General features: G+C 34.8%; 2 protein-coding genes across 2 annotated transcripts; both read right to left on the bottom strand.

Annotated features, from left to right (window-relative positions):
- Window positions 1-697: 697 nt before the first annotated feature.
- On the bottom strand, window positions 698-10,441 carry LOC136812611 (histone-lysine N-trimethyltransferase SMYD5-like). Its single transcript, XM_067069144.1, has 12 exons — window positions 10,314-10,441; window positions 9,375-9,595; window positions 8,963-9,084; window positions 8,319-8,388; window positions 7,585-7,689; window positions 7,394-7,459; window positions 6,979-7,049; window positions 6,384-6,490; window positions 5,763-5,819; window positions 5,369-5,463; window positions 5,157-5,227; window positions 698-962 (listed from the first exon to the last, which is right to left on the bottom strand). Exons 1-12 carry the CDS (start codon window positions 10,411-10,413, stop codon window positions 839-841), a joined length of 1,209 nt encoding a protein of 402 aa, XP_066925245.1. The 5' UTR covers window positions 10,414-10,441; the 3' UTR covers window positions 698-838.
- Window positions 10,442-10,572: 131 nt separating this feature from the next.
- On the bottom strand, window positions 10,573-12,063 carry LOC136812610 (3-oxoacyl-[acyl-carrier-protein] synthase, mitochondrial-like). Its single transcript, XM_067069143.1, has one exon. It carries the CDS (start codon window positions 12,025-12,027, stop codon window positions 10,666-10,668), a length of 1,362 nt encoding a protein of 453 aa, XP_066925244.1. The 5' UTR covers window positions 12,028-12,063; the 3' UTR covers window positions 10,573-10,665.
- Window positions 12,064-25,710: the final 13,647 nt, after the last annotated feature.

Raw genomic sequence — 25,710 nt, 5'->3', positions numbered from 1 at the left:
ATCCACAGTTCCCAGTGAAAAAATTTGAAACGAAAGTTGGATATAAAGAAATCACTGTGCCTGGTTTTCACCATATGTCAAAGAATTTGATCTTACCAGCTCCAAATCTTACTGGACCGTACAATGGACGCGAAGGAGAATCAATGAAGGTCTGGTTTAGTGAAGATTTCATTCCATGGCGTGATGCAAATAACAGTGGCCAGCAATGTGTCCATGTTTGGGTCAATTACCAATAGGTTTTTTTCTTGTTAGTTTTGCTACAAAAAAAATGATATAAGGAAAAAATGTATCAAGCAGTAGTCATTCACATGATTTTTCAAAATAAGAGGTTTTTCTAAATAGCTTTACTCCTGGTACATGTCTTTTTTTATAGGCATACAAAAATCCAAAAGCTGGTTCGGAAATGCTTAGATCAAGAGATTTACAAAGCTGAAAAATGCTTTGAGGGATGCTTATATTCTAAGAAAAATTATGCTTATATCCTAAGCAAAATTTTAGAGAAATTTCTGAAAATTATTATTATGTATAATATTAGTCAAATTCTGAAAATGAAGGCTCAAAGTAACGTTTAGCATAATTATGCTTAAATTTTTGCCATATGAGCCTAGATATGCTTATAAGCGTATTGCTTATAAAAAACAACATCTTTTTAACTGTAAAGTATAAAGCAATGGTCATTGAAAACTCAAAATATCAGTTCACTGTTGATGAAAATATGAAATTTAGTAAATCATTTCGGTTTATATCAATATCAATTTCAAGCGAAGTTAGGAAATAATCAAACAAGATTCTATAAAGTTTTAAGTTTATTTCTTTTATAAAAAAAAAACATCAAAAATCAATCCTCGTCCATTTCGTCACAATCATCTTCACTTTCTTCTTCTTCACTTGATGACGTCTGTGAAATCTCTCCCATGTCTAATTCACATCTCGTACACGTACATTCGAACAAATAATTCTCTCTATAAAATTATAACAATATAAAAGTTTCTAAGTATAAATAACACAAAACGTTCGCATTTTTCGAAGACAATTTCAAAAATCGAATCATAATAAATCGAATGATTGTCTTTGTTTTAATGTCTTAATGATGTTATATAGTCGAACGTGCGCAACGCACTGGGCTCAACTTCAGTGGCTTCAAATTATTCATAGGCCCAATTGTAGACCCCAAGATATTCACCCAATGAACAAGTGTGCCAAATTTCAACCAAATCCGACCATTTAGGAGGCCTGTAGGCTGCTCCAAAGTTTTAGCCTCGTTTTGGCAAAAAAACTCGTCCCCATGCCCCAAAAATCAAAATTTTTGAAAAATGCAAAAACCACACCCAGATATTCACCCAAGGAACAATTGTGCAGAATTTCAGCCAAATCAAACAATTTTTGAAGTCTCCAGGCTGCCCTAAGGTTTTAGCCTCGTTTTGGCGAAAAGCTCGTCCCCAGGCCCCAAAAATCAAAATTTTCAAAAAATGAAAAAAATACCGCCAGATATTCACCCAAGGAACAAGTGTGCAAAATTTCAGCCAAATCGAACAATTTTTCAAGTCTCCAGGCTGCCCCAAAGTTTTAGCCTCGTTTTGGCGAAAAACTCGTCCCAGGCCCCAAAAATCAAAATTTTTGAAAAATGAAAAAAGACCCTCAGATATTCACCCAAAGAACAAGTGTGCCAAATTTCAGCCAAATCGAACAATTTTTCAAGTCTCCAGGCTGCCCCAAAGTTTTAGCCTCGTTTTGGCGAAAAACTCGTCCCAGGCCCCAAAAATCAAAATTTTTAAAAAATGAAAAAAATACCCCCAGATATTCACCCAAGGAACAAGTGTGCCAAATTTCAGCCAAATCAAACAATTTTTCAAGTCTCCAGGCTGCCCCAAAGTTTTAGCCTCGTTTTGGCGAAAAACTCGTCCCAGGCCCCAAAAATCAAAATTTTTGAAAAATGAAAAAAAACACCCCCAGATATTCACCCAAGGAACAAGTGTGCCAAATTTCAGCCAAATCGAACAATTTTTCAAGTCTCCAGGCTGCCCCAAAGTTTTAGCCTCGTTTTGGCGAAAAACTCGTCCCAGGCCCCAAAAATCAAAATTTTTGAAAAATGAAAAAAAACACCCCAGATATTCACCCAAGGAACAAGTGTGCCAAATTTCAGCCAAATCGAACAATTTTTCAAGTCTCCCAGGCTGCCCCAAAGTTTTAGCCTCGTTTTGGCGAAAAAACTCTTCCCAGGCCCCAAAAAATCAAAATTTTGAAAAATAAAAAAAAACACCCCCAGATATTCACCCAAGGAACAAGTGTGCCAAATTTCAGCCAAATCGAACAATTTTTTCAAGTCTCCAGGCTGCCCCAAAGTTTTAGCCTCGTTTTGGCGAAAAACTCGTCCCAGGCCCCAAAAATCAAAATTTTTGAAAAATGAAAAAAACACCCCCAGATATTCACCCAAGGAACAAGTGTGCCAAATTTCAGCCAAATCAAACAATTTTTGAAGTCTCCAGGCTGCCCCAAAGTTTTGGGACATACACACACACAGACACACATTCTCAGATTCTAACTCAACTGAAAACGCTTAAAATTCATTTCAAATACCACCTGAAGGCTTCAAAAGTGTTTTCGCTCAGCAGAAAAAGTTTAAGATCTATTCTAAATGCGATCTTATGGCTTCAAAAGCGTTTTCGTTGAGCAGAAAAAGTTTAAAATCGATTCAAAATGCTATCATAAGGCTTGAAAAATGTTTTCATTCAGCAAAAAACCTTAAAATTGATTCTAAATACCATCTGAATGCTTTAAGATGTGTTTTCCTTCAGCAGGAATAGCTTTAAATCGATCCCAAATTCCATCTAAAGGATTGAAAACTGTATTCATTCAGCAGAAAAGGAAGCTTAAAATTGATTCTAAATACCACCCGACTGCTTCAAAAGTGTTTTCATTCTGCAGAAGACGCTTAAAATTCATTTCAAATACCATCTGAAGGCATCAAAAGCGTTTTGTTCAGCAGAAAAAGCACAAAATCTATTCTAAATGCGATCTTAAAGCTTCAAGAGCGTTTTGGTTGAGCAGAAAAAGGTTAAAATCGATTCAAAATGCGATCATAAGGCTTGAAAAATGTTTTCATTCAGCAAAAAAAGCTTAAAATTGATTCTAAATATCACCCGACTGCTTCAAAAGTGTTTTCATTCTGCAGAAAACGCTTAAAATTCATTTCAAATACCATCTGAAGGCATCAAAAGCGTTTTGTTCAGCAGAAAAAGTACAAAATCTATTCTAAATACGAATTTATGGCATCAAAAGCATTTAGTTGAGCAGAATAAGTTTAAAATCGATTCAGAATGCGATCATAAGGCTTTAAAAATGTTTTCATTCAGCAGAAGAAACTTATAATCAAATCCAAATACCACCCAAAGGCTTCAAAAGTGTTTTCATTTAACAAAAACCGCTTAAAATTGATTTCAAATACCATCTGAAGGCTTCAAAAGCGTTTTCGTTGAGCAGAAAAAGTTTAAAATCGATTCAAAATGCGATCACAAGGCTTGAAAAATGTTTTCCTTCAGTAGAAAACACTTAAAATGAATTTTAAAGCTTCGAAAGTGTTTTCGTTTAGCAAAAAAAGCTTAAAATCGATTCTAAATACCACCTGAATGCTTCAAGATGTGTTTTCCTTCAGCAGGAAAAGCTTCAAATCGATTCCAAATTCCATCTGAAGGATTGAAAACTGTCTTCATTCAGAAGAAAAAGCTTTAAAATGTCATCCCGAGTCTTCTCAAGTGCTTTCATTCGGCAAAAAAAGCTTAAAATTGATTCTAAATACCATTCGCCTGCTTCAAAATTGTTTTCATTCAGCAGAAAACCCTTAAGGCTTCAAAAGCGTTTTCGTTCAGCAGAAAAAGCTTAAAATCTATTTTAAAATGTCATCCCGAGTCTTCGAAAGTGGTAGATTTTCATTAAAATCGATGATTCTCAAAAAAAATTTTGTGTCCCTACAATGTTTCTGTGTCACTTTTTGCACCAAGCTCATCAAAGCCCGTATAACTTTAAAGAAATCGATTTCGGGATCGAACAAGTCATAAAAAAGGCCAAATATTTCAATCTTAACATGAAGATCTCAACAAAAAGATGGGATTCCGGATTTCCACAACGTACCGAAAATACCGGAAATGTAGATTTTTTCAAGAAGACGAATTAATACAAAATAGGATTGAAATATCTAAAGAGCTAAACGTAATATCATCAAAGCCTAAAGAAAGCCAAAAATTGATCATGAGGTCTAGAATCAACAAAAGGTATGGACTGATACTATAGACTCAGTATATTATCGTGAAGACGGGATAATCCCGGAATGGCCGGAATATTTCGGAAAGTTCGAAAGACAAAAAAAAACCTTTGGATCTCTAGCTCGTAAAAGTTAATAGAAAGCAATTTTGATATAATATTAAACAAGTAATACTTTAATGGACCTACCTATTTATAAAACGAATAATTAGAATTTAATGGAAGTAATGTATAATTTTGGGCATTGCCATTTTACATCATTGTGCGAAAAATCATGAAAATCTGTCGAGTATAAGTTGAAAAAATGAAGGAAACCGTTTTACGCCGGTTTTCGCCTGTTCCGGCGATTTCTAAGGAGTTCCGGATTCAAAGGATGATTTTTTTGGAAATCAAACAATGCTAAGTTTTGGGCATCATCATAAAGAACATTTTTCTGTAAAGAAACAATTAAATAAGTTGAAAAAATGTGACGGAAATGTGAAAAAAACGACGATTTCCGGCACATTTCCGGTTCTACAGACCGGAAAAAAAAATTTTTCGACAAACGGTTTTCGACCACTTTGCGGGAGGTCCTCACTTTAACGGTTACAACACACACAGGTCCTTGGTATGTAGGATTCGCTAACACAGACACACAGACAGACACACACACACACATTGTCAGATTCTAACTCAACTGAAGTTGAGAATAACCCAAAGTTATGGTTCCAAAAGGTTTTATTAGATTATTCGCACTAAGATATCTAAAAAAGTGGTCCAGCAACCTGACTATTAATGTCAGCTTAATTTCTCAGGAGCCAAATGAACCACTTTATGTCCAGGAAGATTTCTAATCCTGATGTCACCTGGAGCATTGTGTTTCTGAATTCTTTTTTACAAAATTGCAATTCTGAAATTACCTGAGTATTTTCCTCCGTGAATGGCGACTCCTTGCGCGTTGGCAGTCATCCAAGTAACATATACATATCTCCTACGAGTTTGTAAAAGGAAGGCCATGTTAAATCAACGGTCAAATGTCTTCCAAGCAACTTGTTTTTCTTTTTTTGATTCTAACTGATACAATTGGACAATTACCAATTAAAACATTTGGACAAGAAGATTTTCAACTTACCTCTCCCGGTTGAATATTTTGCAGAGCCACCAAAACTAACGTTGAATTATTATTTGGAAACGTCACTTCCGCATTCGGTTCACAGCTGTGGTTGGCTAAAAAATTGAATTTATCCGGCGACAATAGTTAATTTTTTCGGTAAGTAAAGGATCCTCCTTCGATAGCGCCACTCTTTCTCCCTGGAATACTCCACTTCCCTTCTTTGCCAAGAGGAATCAAGTATCATTTTGTGCTAAGTTTGTACTTTGCGTATGACCCGGCCAGGGATTGAACCCACGAGCTTGCATTCCGTAGCTTCATGCCCTAACTTCATGCTACAGGTTTGCGATTCAGACTAGTAACTTTAAATCAAAAGACTAATTATTCTTAAAATATAATATCGAAGTAAACTTACACCTGCTCTGCACTTTGAAAAGCCCTGATCCTTCACAATTCAAGAATTGGCCAGACACTAAAATGAAAATGGAAACACATGGTTTCACAGCTTTCTATATTGAAAGTAAGCCTGTCTATTACCTTACTACATTAATATTTGTCTGTACACAAACCCTGTCTACGGCTAATTTCAAAATTTATTGCTGTAGAGGGTCTGTTGCCATTGTCTTTTCTCATTTGAGATTTTTCAAACCAACCACTGAATTGGAATGCTGATGAGAGAGGGGAGATGATGAAAGAAGTGTTGCTATTTATAAATCATACTTCGTCGCAGAGGTTTCCGTACGGAAATTTTTTTATCAAACAGAAAATACGCACAGAGTGTACTACGAAGCGATAAACGTGAGATACACTTTGGTACAGAGTACATTGATATAAGTAGACAAGTATTCAACGACCTTGAAAATAACACGCAAAAATGTACACGATTTTTTTTAGCTCAGGACATTACGGCAGGTTTTAATTAAAAGGGGTTTTAATTTTTTAGCACGTGTTGATTTCATGTCTTTACCTATAAAATTACGAAGTTTAATTAAAAAACAATTTCAGACGAAACTCGGGTTTAAGACCATATAAATACCTTCGCTTATATTATCGTATATTTCGTCAATGAAAGTGTCCACTTTTTCACGTTCGTCCTCCGAAAGATTCATAGCATCTATGTTGTGTACGTATTTGCTCAGCGAACTGTCATCGGTAAAAGAGAGTTACACATTTCGGACCAGATATTTCGGGTTTTCTTTGTTACTAAAAGTTTTCTCAAATAAAATAGTTTTATTTGTCATATAATTTTTAAAGTTTACCATTTACAGAATTATCTTGTGGTTTGCTTATGTTTGTATTCGATGATTTTTTTCTTTAAACTTGCATCATAAATTTCACCATCTTTTGCAACGTAAAACTTCTAGGTCAAATTAATGTACAGAAATAAGAATTTCTGTCCAACTATATTTTTCAGGAGATTTGGGTGGCAGAGCAGCATATGCATTTCGTCCTTATTAGGACTCGTCAGCTCTGTCAGATCGATTTAGCCAGCATCTTTAAACCACAAAATCACTTGTGGTTCAAACTGAGAAAAATAGTGGACAGAAGAGAAATTCCCTACGGAATTCTTTATTGACTCCTTTGGAGATATTCCCTCCGTCTCCGAAAATGACGAGAAAATAACCAAATACCTTGTTCCGATTCCTTGACCATTCATTCCTATTAAACCGAATAGCGTACGTAGATCGTCTAATGATCCGACCTATAGTGTTAAATTTAAAACACATGTTTAAATTTTTTCGGGCATTTTTCCATAACGGGACGCATCTGACAAAGATGGTATTAGAAATTAACATTGATTGAATTAAAATACCGCTGGTAGCCCAAAAATATCATGAAACTGCCGAATTAAATTCCAGGCAAATTAAATTTTTCCAGTCAACCGCCCAATAAGATTCAATCGAAAAAACTTTTTCGGCCATCCATCAAATGAAATTTAAGCCAAAATCTCTTTATTTAAGGTAGTTTTAAGTTCACAAGACAATTACTGCAAAGACAAGATGTTTTTTCGCTCTCATTGACTTAAACTTTATGAAAATCTCAAACCTCTTTATTCAAATCCATGGTGGTTGAAACTTCTTGTAGTAGATTGTACATTGTTTCCAGTTGCTCCTGAAGAAAAGTGTAAATTTAAAAAATGTAAACAAATTTACTAAGCGTAAACTAACCAGTCATCCAAGTCAATTCCATTTTTTTTTTGAAATTAAAATATTTTGTAAACGATTGACAATTTTTACCGTGAATTTTTCGCCTAAAAGTTTATGAACCATCTTTTGAGACTGGTCGCGAATTGCTGCATGAAACTGTAGAAAATCTTCACGTGTCTCTTTCGGATCACTGCTCTGATAAAAAAATATAAAATAGAATAGTAGAAAGAACAGTTTTTGAATATGGAGCGATTTAAAAAGCATACATGAGGGGAAGATCCTTATTACAGTAAGTTGGTCTTATCTCGACACCCTTCTTTAGAGATAGGAATAATAGGAAGGTCAGAATCACTGATAGACAAGAGATTGATTCCTCTCTAATTACTAAGGAAAAAAAATAGTTTCAATCAGTGATTTCGACCTTCCCGTCATTCTTATCTCTAACGAAGGGTGTCGAATTTAGAAGAGGGTTGTCGACATTAGACCAACTTAAGGTATGTCCTGTATACTCCAGTTTTAGACTGCCCACTTTCTACCCTGTCAATTCAAATTGCGAATTAAAGTAAGCTGAAAGTTTGCTGTCTAAAGTCAACGCCCTCTTTTGATGTCAATGCAATGACTTCTTCTTTCAATCTTTTTCAAGCAAAGATTTTTATTATTCTTTCTGCCTACTTTTAATATAATAGTTAGAATTAGAGCTAAGCAGTGAAGGCACAAAATCTTAACATGAGTTTGGGAAATTTTCAGACAACTTTTAAAATATAACTGTTGGTAGTAATTTATTATAAAGTCGATAAAAATAAATTGATCAATCTTCTTCGTACCTGTGTTATCATGGCAACCATTTTCAATATCAAATTAACTGTAGCTGTTTCTGGTGGGTAATGAACTTTTCTGGAAAGAGATTAAATGAATGATACAGTGGAGTCTCCATAAATCGAATTATAGAGACTCCTATGTATAAGAGAAACGAGTGAGGTATTTTGTACCATTACATCAGAGGATGGGAAATACACACTCGTTTTTTTGACTGGAAACTACCAGTAGGATCCAGAAGTTTAGAGAACTATGCATTATTTGATATTACATCCAGTGACGGCCCAATCTTCAATCGCGGTTAAAGTTTACCGAAAAACGTGAAAACGTGAATCTGCGCTATTTATACGTGAGTTTTCAGTTTTTGTACAGATTTCCCCGATCTGCACCGAAAGATTTCCCGATTTTCTAAAAATTCAGGTTTGCGTGAATGCGTGAAATTTGGGTCCACTGGGAGAGGGGCTTCTTTTATGTAAAAAAATAGTTTAAAGACATTCAAAGTTCAAATGGTCAATTTGACATTGGCAGGATTAAATAGGGTATCAGTGAACTGAAATACACAAAGAGACACAATGACCAAGAACTGGCTCAGGGAGACACGATGACCCAGAAAATAGAAAAACTATGTATTGAAAAAATGGTAGATTTTTACTTCCAAGCTTCATCTAGTTGGTTGATGGGATGGCTAGCATTTCTTCGCCCGTCACCAAGGCACAACAAACGATGGTATTTCTGTTCTGCATTTTGAAAACAAATTTCCGAACAATACTTCTCCTAAGATGAAAAATTCGATGACCGAATCAGTAAGCTCTAGTTTAGATGGTTTAGACTTTCTAGACTTTCTTCCCTGTCTATTCTAATTGTTAAGAGTAGGTAATAAGTAGGCAGAAGGTTGAAAGGAAAAATCTTTTCTTGAAAAAGATTAAAGAAGTCATAACATTGGCGTCAAAAGAGGGCTTAGACAGCCAACTTTCTGCTGACTTTAGTTCTCAATTAGAATAGTCAGCTTCATGTATAGATTATATTTAACATTAAATCGATAAAGCAATATTAATAAGTCTTACTTTACATCGTGGGCATTGAAAGACTTCTATCCTCTGTTTCAAATTGTCACAGCATTGTTCTGCGTAGGGTAACTCCAAATCATATTTACTGGACAATCTTCGTGCCATGTTCTGTGCAGTTTCCATAGACTTCAAACAATATTCACATGCGGTGTAGCTGTACGTTTTATTCCACAAGAATTGACTGCAAACTAGTGGCTTCTCAATTAATATGACGTCACCTTTAAGTTATGAAAATCTTAAAATGTTATTTTTGAGTAAATTATTGATTCACGTATCAGATATTCACGTAATGTTTCATACGGAAGCACCCAAAAAAGGACCGGGCGTTTGCCACTAGTTTTATTGTTTAAATTCAAATTTAGTCGCAAACACCCAGTCTTTTTATGGATGCTCCCATTTAAACATTATGTCATGAAATATAATAGGCAATTGGTTTATCAACGCTATATCTTAGGTTGGCAAAAGTAAAAGTTTTACTTAAATATATTTTAGATCAAACAGTTTCTTCGAGTTATTATAGCATAAGGCAAGCAACCAGAGCCATCAAACGATAAATTGATTTTCAAATGACACCTGTTAATTCAAAATGCAATGGTCAAACCAAGGTTTTTTGACTGAGACGGAAAACAGATTTTACATAGCAATTATAGAACATAATCTTGAAATTTCGGAGAATTATACAAAATTTTGAGTTGGAAATCCCTTTAAATTTACTTCACAAAGACGGAAATCTGTCGGAGAGGGAAGAAGTTTGAACACTGAAAATGTGTCAACTGGGAAGAAAAGTTTACAATGCTAAAGCTTCACTAAGTACAATTGAATTATAGAAAATACTTTAAGAGGATTTCTCCTTTACGAGGATTGTAAACAGCTTCGAATTATAGAAGGATTCAAAGTTATAGAAGTTCGAATAAGCAGAGCGAGAGTTTACCGTACCTTCTTTGATACGACCCTCAGCAAAAAGTCCTTTTCCTTTCTTCTCCGTGCCTTTCACTGTAACATTATATTGTCTTAACACGTCATTTGCTTCTGCCATCTTTGTATTATTTTCAATTCTTTTGGATCTGGAATAATAAAAAAGTTAATAGAATATTTAACTAGATAACTGAAGTTTTGAGACCGAGTAAAGTTTGCTACAAACTGCAGAAAAATGCATATGTATAGGATTTTGAAATCGAAAAAGACAGCTCTGAAGTTTCTTATAACGAATTTGAATAATAAATAGTTCTCTGTTTTAACAAAAGATTTGTATAAAAAAATACAGTAAAACATCTCATTAGAAAAGATTTTAATCAATATATTCCGCCAAACAAAGTGAAGCATTAGTCCCACCAAAGCCAAACGAATTCTTGATAGCCACTCTGCGAGTTCTATTTGATGGCAGCTCAAATTCAACAGACTTATATGGAACATAGTCTAAATCAAACTCTTCTCCAGGCTGCTCTAAGTTCAATGTCGGAGGTATAACTTTGTTATAAAGTGCTAATAAAGTGAATGCAGTTTCTACAGCACCTGCTGCACCTAACAGATGACCTAAAGCACCTTTGAATGATGAAACTTTCAAGTTCTTGGCATGTTCTCCAAAACATCGTTTGATTGCTTTATTCTCAATGACATCCCCAATAGGGGTGGAAGTAGCATGAGCGTTGACATACTGGATATCGGTCGAATCAATATCAGCATCTCGTATAGCTCCTTTCATGCTTAGATACGCACCTGTACCGTCTTCCTTGCCAGCTGTCATATGATGGGCATCGCCAGACAAACCGTATCCTAGAATCTCACCAAATATTGTTGCTCCTCTATTCTTAGCATGTTGCAATTCTTCCAGGACTAGAATCCCACAACCTTCGCCGATGACAAATCCATCCCTAAGTTTATCGAAAGGTCTTGAAGATTTTCCTGGTATATTGTTAAATGAGGTCGATAAAGCTCTAGCTCTTGCAAACCCGGCAATTGAAACTGGTACAATTGCAGCTTCTGTTCCACCACATAGAATGACATCTGCATCACCATTCCTAATCAGTCTCATCGAATCTCCAATTGCATGAGCACCAGTAGTACATGCTGTAGATACTGCATGATTTGGTCCTTGAAATCCATATTTGATACTAACATGCCCAGCAGCCATATTAGTTAAGATTTTAGGTACGAAATACGGGCTTACTTTACGATAACCTTTTTCTAGGAGTATGTTAGATGTTTCGGAGATGGCTTCTAAATCTACAATGCCTGTACCGATCACAACACCAGTTCTTTGGCGATCCTCTTCGTTCTGAGGTTTCCAGTTGGATGAATTCAATGCCTCTTCTGAGGCGGCCAAAGCATATACCATGCTTTTTGATAAATATTTCAGCTGGCTTTTGGTAACAATTGAATCAATATCAAGCTCTCCATCAAGTAATCCTTTGGGTATGATCCCAGCAACTTTAGAAGGTAGATTTGGGAACTCAGAAAATTCATTTTTAACAATCCCACATTGATTATTGATAAGTTTTTTCCATGAGTGTTTTGTTCCATGACCTAATGGACACGTGATGCCAATTCCTGTACACACCACACGTCGTTTTGAATTGACTGCTTTTGTTGTTGAAAAACATCTTGTCAATTTCTTGCAATAATCTAATTTTTGATTGCATTTATTTAGCATTTTTCCTAAGAGATTTTGATAGATACATTTTCAGTGAACTTTATAGATCCCTGGTAAAAAAAAGCTTGAATAATTCTTGAAAATTCTAGAACAAAGCTTGAACTTCATTCAAGAATATCCCAGCTGGTTCAAGGGAGCAAAATTCAAGGAAAAGCTTGAATTTTCAGGAACCAATTTTGGCCAGGAAAGGCTTGAAAAAACTTGAACAAGCTTGAACTGATCAATGTGATTCTGAAAAGAACTGGTTCAAGCCGGTTCAAGCTGATTCAAGCTGGTTCAAGTTGAACCAGCTTGAACCAGCTTGAAACAATGAATGCTTCATGAATACATATACATCCAAGGATGTTCATGCCTGTTCATCCTTGTTCAACCTTCCAAGAACAATCAATGGTTTCTTTGTACAAATAACAAAAGACCATTATTTGGTTGAATGATTATCTATAAAACTAAAACTAATGCATTGCAAAGACAGCATGGTGATTCAAGATGGTGTGCTCAGAACATTTTAAAAACAACACGACTTTAAAGTAGAAGATGTAACTTATGAGTTGTAAGTTATAACATTTTTGAAAGTTTAAATCTTTAGATTATAAAAAATTATATTTCGAAGGCATATTTAGGTGTATCTACAGGGGTAAGAGAAGCCGAAGACTTATATAAAGGAAATGAAATTGTCAATTGATTAGAGTTTTCAACAATGATGAAGTTCTGACGTTAAGTGATAAATCAAAGATCCAGCTCATCTAGAAGGTTCAAACAATTTCATGGCAAAGCTCATGCAAATTCGGAAGACCTTGTAGTTTGTATGGCGTTTTTGGTCAATTTAAAGATTTTATTGTATTAGATAATGCAGAATGTAAGAGTATATAGTCAAAACAAATTACTACTTACTTTGTAACGTAGAGAAACAAACCATTAGTTTTGGGGCTGAAGAATCACTTCATAAAAATTCCACTACAGAAAAATTATCAATCCACACACAACTTCACTTTTTACTCAAAGAGAGAAAACATACAACAACGAACACACTTTAAAATTTAATAGAGCATCCAACAGAATACAAAAGACACTCTCAACAATGTTCCATTTATTTGATTCTTTTGTTTTTAGAAATCTTGTTTAAAAAAGTTCAAGCTTGTTCAAGAAACTGTTCAGGCTTCAAAAATTCAAAAAATGATTTTAAATTTTTTTGGACTTTTAAAAAATAGTTTATCTTTATTGTTCAAGAATATTCAAGTCGTGTTCAAGCTTTAGAAATCCTTTCCCAGCTGGTTCAAGAAAATTCAACCTTCTCTTTTTTCAATGAAAGACTGTTCAACAATGTTCAAGATTTGTTCAAGATGCTCAAATCTTCAAATTCAACTAAGATTGAACACATAGCTTGAATAAGCTGGTAATTCTAGAACTGTTCAAGCTGTTCAAGGTTTGGTTCAAGATACTAATACCAGGGATGTGTTGAGTTGAGGAAATTCTAGATTTAGCCTAGTTGAAATAATATTTTCAAACATTGCTCTTAAATGAAAATAAACCAGCTGCGCTGGAAAGTCAGCCCAAAAGGCTTAGAAGGCTTAGAAGTACAAATAAGAGATCTAGCTTTGTTAAAATCTGAACAGCTTGAAAGAGCGTATCTATTTGCTTGAAACGTTCAGACGAAAAAGTAGTGGTGCATAGTGGGATCCGTCCAAAGCAGAAGTCGGTGAAACAAATTAATACCATTGCTGTATTGAATTTGAATTTCGCTCCTCAAAATGACAGTTGATGAATTAGCCTATGAAAGCTTGTTTTAGTTTCTCTTTTCAAACTACGGGCTGACTAAAAATATTACCAAAAGCCATACCTTGTTAGAAGACAGTAAGAATTAAAATACCAAAAGAAATAAAGACTGTTCTACTGAACGTAATATTTAATACTTTTCAGAAACTTCCCTGATTTCAAGTATGTGTTTTTCTTAGATGAACCAGGATTAACAGTTATAGCACCCTCGAAAAAAAATATATGCTTTTTGGACCATAAATGGCTGAGAATGGGCGAAATTCAAAGAGATTTAATGTTCATTATAATCTTCCTAACGAGGAATTACTTATTATCATCTTTTTTTTACTTCAATAGGTTCAAAAATGTAAGAACTGTAATTTTTTGAAGCAAACATAAGTCAAGGAAAGTTTTTTGAGTTCTCTAAAACTCTAAAAATGACGATCTAGAAGTAATTTGAGATTGGTTTAAACGCAGGTAACATTTTAAATTTGTTGAATTTGTATCCAAGCATAGCTCTGTAGCTATGGAAAAAAACAAATTGAAAAATCACTTTCGAAATCCTTAGCGACTTCTTTAGTATCACCTTGTTATTTAGTATCCATGAATCATTCTAATAATTGTTAATTCGAGAGCCCCTAGGTGAATTCCCTATGGAGAATTACACCTATATTTATAAATCTGTACCGGGTGTCTCTGAAAAAACTACCCCCTGTTTGATTCAAAATTGCGAAAAAGTGAAAAAATATATTAGCTTGATTTTTTCGAAATCGTTTAGAGGAGGGTTTGTCTTAAATTAGCTGCAGCTAATGAAAAATTTAGCTCTTTGCTGTCAATACTGAAAAGAAAGTATATTTCTGACTGTTTCCATTATTGAGAACTCAGCCTTTAAAATTTCTTGGTAGGGTCAGCCACATGACCAGTAAGCCACATTTTTTGCCCACATTTCATTTGCTTGTAACTCACCTTTAAGTAAGCCACAGAAATTAGCCCTTTATGCAATGGATAGCTAATTTCCTCAGCTTAACAACCAAAGCAATCCTAAGTGTAAGCCACATAATTTTCCCAAGTTATGGTCAATTTAGTGGTTGACATTAAAAATGTGACAAAACAGGGGTTTATTTTTGATTGGGATCTGAGTGGAGAAGAGAAAGTTTGAGTGTCTATTTTTTCTAACAAAAGATTTGAATACCCTGTTTTCTTGTCTTTTTTGCGCTCTTTTTGAAAACAATTTTTTTACTCTTTTTGTCATAACTTTTGATCTAATGAAGCAATTTTAAAGTTTGATATACCAAAATTTAAGTTAAATCCTCCTCTAAACGATTTCGAAAAAATCAAGCTAATATGTTTTTTCACTTTTGCGCAATTTTGAATCAAACAGGGGGAAGTTTTTTCAGAGACACCCGGTATAAACATTAAGTAGATGTGGAAAAGTAAAAATGATTAATAATTCACACCGTAAAGAAAAAGGTAAAGTCCCTAGGTGGATTCCCTATGGAAAATTTCACCTAATCCGCATAAACATTAAGTAGATGTGAAAAAGTAAAAATGATTAATAATTCACACCGTAAAGAGAAAGGTAAAGTACCTTTGTGATTCCCCTTTTATATCTATCTATAAAAACTAAAGACAGTGAAAAATATATTCACATTACATGTTTTAAGTTAAAAGAACCAGGAGGAACAAATGGATATAAAAACAAAAATCTTAATCCTACAGGAAAAGTTATTATTTTCATCAAAATACTTGGACACGTTCCAAAGATAGGGTCACCATGACCCGTAAATGAAAAGTTTTAGTTCATGATGGACCCATAAATAAATATAAAAGATAATGTATTCAAGAAGAACAGAAGCACGATTAACATGAAGAACTGACTAGAGTTTATAGCTTTGGGTACGGTAGAGGCTCACTGATTGCTTCTTCAGGGTTTGGCATCCCTGCCCAACGAACCGAGCTGATTTTTTCTTTGTACGTGGCTTTTCATAGAAAGAATGATCAGAGAGAGAGTCAATTATCTCCCACAATAAAGAGGTATGCAATACCCTTTAAAGGCTTCTTTTTACAGAGTTTAATACTCATATTTATATACTCTATTGTATTGTATCAGAAAAGCTATTTTCATACTCTTATAATCTCCTTTAAAATTCATCCAGATCAGTCTGTTTATATATAATTTAACATCTGAATAAATTAGTGAAAAAAATTCAAAGATAGAAAAAAATAGCAACATATCCATAAGTATCTTTTAAAAAATATATTTATCAAGTTTTATTTAAACTTTTCTTTTTTTTTGCAGAACATCGAAACATTTGATGGGATCCTATTGTTTGTCACCCTGGTCATTAGTTGATACTAGACCATAAGCTGTGAAGGAAGGACGAACAAAAATGAAAGAACGGATGGATTGCATCAAATGCCTTATTAAATAATGCCTATATTGGTAAAGTTCACAGGAAGAAAGAATGGTGTATATTGTAAACAAACCCAAAGTACACCTTGTCTATGCATAGTCCAATGATCTTAGATGACAGCTTCCTTCTAACCGAGAAGAAAGCAAGATTTGTGAGATCATGCCAAAGTCAGGGCAAATTCTTTTCCCCAAAATGATACATTATTCAATCAATGTCACCAAAAGTAAACAGCTTTCACTGGAAAAGATTTTGCCCTGAAGCTGGAAAAGAAAGACACTGGATATGCCACATATTGTTATAATAACTATCACAATAATATTATCATAATAAGTTTTAAATCTATTAACAATAAGTGTGTACTCTTTTCGACTTTCGTGTGGAAGCCATGTTAGTGGAATAATTCCCTTGAGAGTGGTTCCATGTGGTCGATTTTGATTATGATTCAAATTTCTTTCACACAATAATTTGTATTTTAGTTTTTAAGCAAAATCCTTATTTTACATGAGTTTTAAATATGTTTTAGTTTTATAAAAGCACAGTTTTAAATATCCAGAAATTAAGTTACATTTCACTAATCATTCCCAAAAGTGACCCTAAAGAGACCCAATTTCTTTCAAGTTCTAAATTCTCATTATACAACAAACTTTTCTAAAGGTGAGGTTTCTGTAAAAATGTTTCCATCATTCTATTTAGTACAGAACACTAATTCCATTTTGTTTATATCCAGGTTGCCTGTTGTAAGCTTTCCATATTCACATCCAGTATGACACATTTCAAAAATTAACGAGGTTGACTAGTAGGGTAAAGTAACCTGATTGAGATACAACCTCCTTGCATGAAACTCTTTTGAAAAAGAGGTTTTTCTTAATTGTCAAAAACTTTTGTTAGCACAAAGTGTAGCTAGCAGAGAGATGTCCTACCCTTTTCCTTTACAAATCTATCCACGCATTTGTCCCTTTTATGAACCTTGTGTTTTCACAAAATGAGCCTATCCCCTAAAAGTTTATCATAGAAATGTATCAAAGATAGAAAGAATTTCACTGACCAGAGATAGAAATAAAACTTTTGAAAATATAGAACTAAAAGCTTTATATTTTCCATTCTATGAATATTCAATCTGAGCATGTTGTATTGTTGTATCCGCTTATTGGTATTGTTCTTGTCTTTCTATGTTTATTGTACATTTTTTAAATAGTTGAAGGTTTAATACTTCTTTAACTATAAAATATATTCTTAAAATATTCTTTCAAGAGTTCTAACCTCTTCGAAAATCTACCCACACTCATCCTTTACCCCTTCTTTTTGAAGGCACTTTCCTCTATACCCCTTCCTTTTATCAAATGGTTTTGTAAAGGTTCTACCCTTCCTTATTGTTTCCATGAAAATAATGGATATTAATTGATGGATTATTTTTTATATTCATTAGAATCCGCAGTTCAGCGCCATAGTGTCCTAGTAGGTTGGTTCCCCACCCTTGAAAATTGAAAAAAATCCCTCTGCCCCCCTTTTAGTTCCCCTCCCTAAGGTTTTTAAAATAATTCCCCCCCCCCCCTTGAAATCTTTTTTTGATTTTTGCTCACAACATAATACTGCTTCTATTCATGTTATCTCGTCCCTATATACAAAGAAAAAATGTAAATTGTCACCACCTTGAATATAAAGCTAACATAAAAGCTAACTAAAGCTCTTAACAAGGTCTTGTAATATTACCTATGGTGTTAAACCTCACATTGAGTAAAAAATTAAAGCATCAGGAAAAGAAACAAAAAGTTTTTTCCTCAGATTTTTTCTCACCACCAGCCAATCGATGAACCGAGTACGAACAGGGGAAATTTATACCCTATCTTGGCGGTCTCTAATAGTGAAGTGAAGTTTAAAAAATACCACCCTGCAGTACTGCTTTTGACAATATTCAAAACTAGACCACTTTGTAGTGTGTGTTATGTCGGTTAGTGTAAAACACAGGTCACAGGTCACAGGTCACGGGTCACGGGTCACAGGTCACGGGTCACAGGTCACAGGTCATACAAATTACAGACCGGAAAACTGTAACGCACTCGTAACATACAACCCATAACATACAACTCATAACAAAAGTTCCTGAAAATATTATATGAAATGGAAATGTAATATCGAAATATGGTATTTAGAGGACTTAAACGACAAAATTGACAACAAATGACACTTAAATTATGTAAATAATGGTGTTATCTCAAAGTATGAGGTTTTGTACACCAATTAACAATAAAGTATTGATCATGCGTAATAGGATGCCGACGCTGCAAGTGGATATAGATTGACAGGTTTTGAAAACAATAAATACTCCAAGAGAGCTGTTTTAGAGAGATGAAAATAGTGACGTCATTTTATCAAAAATACGAAGCAGGGGATAAAAATATTAAAACATTTATAAGATATAATCCCATTGACGCTATTTTCATCAATTCTTGTCATCATACCCAAGGTGATGCAGGAGATAAAATGAGATATGACATTAGTGATTGTGAAATAGCTATTTTCCTGTTAGGGGCTGTTTAAGGCAAAGGTGAGATCGATATTCGAATATTTCTTTATTCTTTGTATATAACATTCTTAACATGCGTATAACATTGAAAAGATAACTTTTTTGTATGTGTGATATAGATGTAATTAATATATAATACAAGTATTACAGGTCCGTGTTATACACGGCATAAAACGCGAAATCACGTGGTAAACACGTGGGTAGATTTTTAGCTTCAAAATAGTTCTAGATCAATAAAATACCTTTGAAATTATATCATTGACATTAACAACTGTTTTTCAAACATTTTCTTTGTGTTTTACAGTAATCAAAGCTGACCTGTCAACACTGACCTGTGACCTGTGACCTGTGACCCGTGACCTGTGACCTGTGACCTGCGTTTTACACTAACCGGTGTTATGTTAGTGTCATGTAGTACCTTCATGCCCCCTGTCACGAGTATAAACTTTGAAAATATTATTAAATCAATAAAAATAAACTACTAAAATCTATCTTGGGTATCCCCCAGACTATCTCATCGCACGCTTTTAAAAAATATTAAGTTTTTCTGTTATTTTGATACAATTGATATTAACGCCTCATGTTCGCCAAAATTCATACTTGCCAAGATTAAAAGAATTAGTATTCTAAATAAGTTCTAGCACCAAAAGAAATTCATTCGCAAAAGTAACTTCTTTTTTTTGTTTCTCTGAATGATATTTTTCTTTTTGAGATAGTCTGTATTATCCACTTTAGAATTAAAATTAAAGTGGTCCACTTTAAAATAAAGTGGAAAGGGTATCAGCCTTCCCAAAGGCCTCATTGTCGCTGACTCTTGATAGAGAAGATATAACGTAAGTACTGGTCATAATAAGCAGGTCTAAAGGACCACGTTTATCTTGTATATTGCAATAATATAAAGAGATCCAAACCTAGAAGATGTGATAGCAATAACACAAAAAGTGTAATGTCATATATTGTATTAATTCACATGCAGCACTTATAATGTTTAACCTTATTTTGATAATCAGTCTTCATTGTGAGAGCACAAGCAACTACAACAACCTTATCAAGTGTTGAAATATCTTCGGGGTTACTCTTCATCAAAAGTGTTAAAGGGATTGTATAGAAATTTTGGCAAAGATGTATTGTATGAAACTTTTTCTTCATCATTTTTGAAATCTGAAGTCTTGAAGCCAATCACCCCGGCCAAGATGTTTCGTTAATTCAGCAACTTTTCCTAGTAGTGTTTCCAATTTCCAATTATAGTTCTAATTTTTCTTTCAAAAGTTTCACCTGGTTTTTATAATCACAACAAGATACACTCTGTGGTACTTCTTAATGGGCAGACAGTCTGATAATCTTGACCTTTCCAACTTTATTTGACATCCTTAGTCGATGGAGAAGAGCCTACAACTGATTCAAGCTTCCATACCTTTGATGTATTTATATTGAACCCTCACCCAAGACTAAAAATAGCTAAAAGTCATAAAAGTTAATTACTCGTTACTAACTACCAAGTTGGGGAATTTCGAATCATTCTTGATCAATTACATCTAAATATGTTTCTAGAAAACCAACTACCCTCAATGATATTCAACCTGATACAAAATGTGGTAAAGGCTATAAAATACCGTCGTTGGACAAATCATTCCAATGTTTTGCCAAACTTTCAAATGAAAAAATTCTAACGACCAAGATAAGCCACGCTGGTCAATCAACTAAAATTCTGACCCCGTGAAAAAAGCGGAATAAACAATGTTATTCTCATTTTTATTACATAGTGCCAGCTTGGTTCGTTTTTCAACATACCAAAACTTTGCATTTTCTGGGCCATTTTAACATTTGAATGTTTGGCAGAAAATGGGAATGATTTGTCTAACGACGGTAAGAAACTATAACTATAAAGATTTTGAAGATTCTAACAGAACAGCTTAATAATAAAGGGAATCAAATCATTGTCTTTGTTGGTCTTGTTTCCAATCTCCATCAGTCAGTAAAACTTTCCCTGATTAGAAAATTATTATGTATTATTATAGTTGTTTAGAAGGAACACAGGACACCATTCCACAAAATTTCCCGCACAATTCTCTTCGCAGAAACCTCTCTTCGCCATTTATCTACCATTTTTACTGTTTAATAATGATACGGCAGCCGAGAATACAAGCTTTGCAGTAATTTTTTACTTGGGCTTAGCCGTGGGCTTCATGGAAATCCGAAGAAAAGTTTTCCTGAATAACTAACACTTATTAAGTTCAAACAGCAGATTTTTGGAGCCGTCCGTATGGCTTTACCCCCTTGGTTGTACTTTTTCATTCAACAAAAAAATTCTGACAAGCAAAAAAAGGGCTGTGAATTTTTTTTTGTGTGTACCTACATTTTCTTAGCTAAAACTTTTGAAACACCAACCATCATTTATACATTGAAAGAACCTGTTGGCTCTAGAATCTTTGATTTTAACAAATTTTCCACTACTTTAGATGTTAAGTCATTTCTTAATGATCCTACGATTCTTCCCTGTTCATGTAATGATTCCAAATTCAAAGATCCTTTTCATAATCACATAATAACAGGTGACTTAACTATCATTGACAATCAAAAATTACGTAAACTTTTTTCTCGTGGACCTAAATTTCGTGAACCTAAACAACTAGATTTTGAAGCAGCTAAAATGGAAATTTTGAAAGGTGTTGACAAATGCATTAAATCCTACTGCGAGCGTTACCATTTAGATGAGGTTGTTCTTAGAGCTTGGAGAGTGGAAATTGTAAAAGCTATCGACGAGAGAGTACAACAAATTGTTCCCACTTTAAAACTTGATCATGTTCTAGAGACATTGACATGTAAAAACATCCCACCATCAAAGTAACCTCATCATATCAGCTTTATACCTGCAATCCCTGAATGGCAAACAAGACTGTATCGAAACCTATAAGAGTCAACTCGCTTGCATCTCAGGCACCATTGATCAATTTAACCATTTGGCAGATCCAATCATCCTAGGGGACCTCCAGTGCTGTCCAAAATGGCAAAACTGTACTCGATCTAGCCCACCAAATGCCCTCTCACTGCACCTCTCAAAGTTCATGACAGAGAACAATCTATTACCAGTAGACATGACTCATGGTTATGGCCCTTGTTACACCTATCAACATTTGACACTTCCGAACCAGTCCTACATTGATCACATCTTGATTCCATCTACGCTCTCCGATTACGTTACAGACACTCATGTTGTTGATCCACACCCGGATAACACTGGGGATCACATACCTGTCTCCGCTACCTTTCGTTTACCAGATAGTCCAGAATCTGTGACCCAACAGCCTGAAATAGAGAATGACTTTGTACCAAATTACATTTGGAAGAATGAGAAATTTCTAAATCTATACCACCAGAAAGTTACTGGAAGTCTCGAAAACTATGTTGATGGAGACCCCCAATCCCAATTGGACAATCTACATCTTATCCTTCAACACTCAGCAGGCTCTGCATACACTGAGATTGAGAAAAAATTTTATAACTTTTCTCCAAAACGTTGGTGGAACAATGAACTCCGTACAGCACGTAACACATTACAACAAATGTTTAATCTCTGGAAGTCTGACTGCTTTACGAAAGACCCATCCAGCATTTCATATAATCGCTACAAGTTTGCCCGTAAAAGGTTTCGTACTCTTGTTAAACGTGCAAAACATAAATCAACAATTGATCATTTCGTCTGTGTAGACAAGCTCAAAAACGTCAAACCAAAAACTTACTGGAACCAAATGCAAGCTTTAAAAAGCTCTTCTCAAAAACTGTATACGATTAATGGCAAAACCAACAAAGATGATATTACCACTGAATTCAAAGAACACTTCGATAATCTACTTAACACGCCCCGGGTAACAGGTTTCAACAACTCTATCTCAAACAAAACGCTTCTTGAAAATCTGACTGCTCTTGATACAAAGGAACCAGATTTCTTCGTCACTGAAACAGATGTCGCCAACTCCCTGAAAAAGCTGAAACTTGGAAAAGCAAGGGATCCATTTCAACTGAAGGCAGAGCATTTCTTGTTCGCACGATCACCTACTTTTATAACTTATTTAACCAAACTTGCAAACAACATATTCACTACAGACATTATCCCGAGAGGCTTAAGTTCCTCCATCATCATACCCCTGGTGAAGTCATTCAAAAAGTCACTCAAGGATCCAAACAACTACAGGGGCATTAGCCTTATCCCAATAATGACAAAGCTACTTGAGGTAATTATCGTAGAGAAATGTCCCATCTTCAAAGAGAGCAACTCAATGCAGTTTGGTTTTACAGCTAACTCATCAACTCTACACGCTGAAACAATTCTTCTTGACACCATCCGGCACTACAATAGCAGAAACTCACCAGTCTATATCTGTAGCCTGGATGCGGAGAAGGCTTTCGATTGTGTAAACTGGCTTTCCCTCTTTGATAAACTACTAGAAAAGAACATTCCAAATTCAGTAGTCTGCTTCTTAATCAAACTATATCTAAACGGAACAGCAGTAATCCACTATGCGTCACATTTTTCAAAAATGTTTTCTCTCACCCAAGGTGTCCGTCAAGGCAGTGTATTATCACCATACCTCTTTAATATCTACACCGAGGAACTGTTATTGTCGATCCAGTCACAGAAATTGGGTACCTTTCTCCCTAATGGTCTTCACACCGCAGTGATCGCTTACGCTGATGACATAATCTTGTTGAGTTCCACCCTTGTTCACCTTCAGAGAATGCTTAGTACGTGCGAATCGTTTGGCAAGGAGAACGGCATTAACTTTTTCCACACAACGACAAAAAGTAAAACTCAATTCATAATCTCTGGTAAATCGACAATCAAGGATCCTCGTCTTACCCTAAATAACATTCCAGTGCTTCCTCGTAACGATCTTATCCACCTTGGATTCCATTGGACAAAACACCGTAACCACATCAGTCTCAAATCTCACAAAGACAATCGTATTTCTGAAATGTGGTCAACTACTACCTCACTCATTTCTGCAGGATTGAGGCATTGTCACCCTAACTCAATCGTTACCATATTTAATCATATCATCTTACCTAAGCTTTTATATGGATTAGAACTCTGTGATCTGACTAAAACCGAAACAAACCAATTGAATGTGGCAGCACGGTCCTGTCTCAAGTCCCTATTTGGTGTATCCAGAAACAGTAAAAACCATCTCCACCGCGCCTACCATATTCCGGACGTATCGAAACTTGTTGAAAAGCGGAAACTCTCCCTCCTGAAGCAACTTATTGCAAATCCATCAACATCTGACTACACGACTCACACCATATTGATGAACAACCATCCTGAATTCTCTGCTATCTACGATGCAGCCGTAACCGCGTCCTGGAACAACGTAAGCCTTGTAGAAATCGTGCTTTGTAGACGTGTGAGTATCGATTTGGAAACTGAAAGTGCTTTTGATGAACATGGTCATGATATAACTAGAATTCGTGAACTGGTTGATAACTGGTCTATTTATGAAAACAGACTAGCTTTGAAAAATATTCTTGAACAAGCTATCCCTAGAGCATAATACATAATCATTTTATTGCAGTTGGAAGGCTCAATAATTGGACTGACTTCTCCCCTTCACCTTCTTGCCCCTCTCCCCCTCATTATACTCCCAGTCCAATCCTTGAGACTTTCAACTTATTTTACAGCATTTTTAAAAAAGAAAACTTATTTTAATATTCATCTAGATATTCTTCTGTCGCCCTCCACATTCATTCGCCTTTAGACATTAGACCTTGACTATTTTTTTGTTTTGTTTACATTTAGCTCGGTTAGGCTCAGGTTTTGCTCTCAGGATTTTCACGTTTTCACTATGTCAGGTTTTACTCCCAGGCTTTTGATTTTCTTTCTAGATTTTCTCCTACATTTACTTCTTTCAATTTAGATATCGATTTAGTGCGAGGTTCTGCTCCAGGCTTTTCGTTCCTTGATTTGTGGTAGGGTTATAAGATTAATATTTATTTATTTTTGACAAAATAAAAACGATAAGCACTACTTGTTAATAACTGTCTATATATTATATATATATATTTTACATATACCAAATCTTTGGTGATGAAAGAGATGTTAAAAAAAAAAAAAAATTGAGGGACCCTATTTGTCGAAAAAGTTTACTAGATTTACAAGAAAGATTTGTTATTGCCCCCATTGACAAGGCTTCTGGCAATATTTCCTTGATTTGCAAAAGATTTTATGCCGAAGTTTTGGCAAGGGAATTAGGACTCAATGGCACAGGCTCTGACACTTACAAATCTGTACGCAAAAAGGATAAAACCATTATTTGTACACACAAAAAAGACCTTAAAGATAAATTTGGGATAGAGGTGTCAGTTGGAAATGAAAAACTACCCAATATCTATTGGCTACCAAAAATGCATAAAAACCCTCTGAAATTTCGCTTTATCATTGCAGCTCCTAGCTGTTCAGTTAAACAACTTTCCCAGGCAGTAACTTCAGTTTTTCGTCTCTTTTACAATCAAATTGAAAATTACAACATGAAGTGCTGTTATTATTCTTCTGTTAAAACATTTTGGGTTATTGAGAACAACCAAGAAGTATTGAAAAGTTTAAATAAATTGAATAAAAAAGGTAAAGCTAGTTGCATTTCCACCTTTGATTTTTCTACTCTGTACACGAAAATCCCTCATGACAAGTTGTTGTTTGTTCTAAACGAGTTGACTGATGTTTGTTTTAATGGGGGAGATCGAGAGCTGTTGTCTGTAACAAAGTCTGGTGCTAGATGGGTGACGCGACCATCCCCAAATGGAGTGATATTTACTATAGAGAATCTTTTAAGGAAGCTGTTATACTTGATGGATAATTGTTTTTTTACTTTTGGAGACCGTGTTTATAGACAGAAGATTGGTATTCCCATGGGTTCGGATCCAGCTCCATTCATGGCCAATCTTTTTCTTTATTACTACGAGTCAGCTTATGTCAAAAAGGTAAAAAAAGAAGATATTTTT

Source organism: Clytia hemisphaerica, unplaced genomic scaffold (genome assembly GCF_902728285.1).
Source record: "Clytia hemisphaerica strain Z4C2 unplaced genomic scaffold, Clytia hemisphaerica genome assembly, whole genome shotgun sequence".
Lineage (NCBI taxonomy): Eukaryota > Metazoa > Cnidaria > Hydrozoa > Leptothecata > Clytiidae > Clytia > Clytia hemisphaerica.
The sequence above is the reverse complement of the archived record's forward strand: the minus strand, read 5'-3'. Positions and strand labels throughout refer to the sequence as shown.

Excerpts from the sequence above, each read along its gene's own strand:
- LOC136812611 (XM_067069144.1), bottom strand. The coding sequence starts at position 10,413 with ATGGCAGAAGCAAATGACGTGTTAAGACAATATAATGTTACAGTGAAA. Across the intron at positions 8,389-8,962 it reads CAACTAGATGAAGCTTGGAA|AAAAGTTCATTACCCACCAG; the intron begins GTAAAAATCTAC and ends ATCTCTTTCCAG. Across the intron at positions 5,228-5,368 it reads AAAATATTCAACCGGGAGAG|GAGATATGTATATGTTACTT; the intron begins GTAAGTTGAAAA and ends ACAAACTCGTAG.
- LOC136812610 (XM_067069143.1), bottom strand. The coding sequence starts at position 12,027 with ATGCTAAATAAATGCAATCAAAAATTAGATTATTGCAAGAAATTGACA.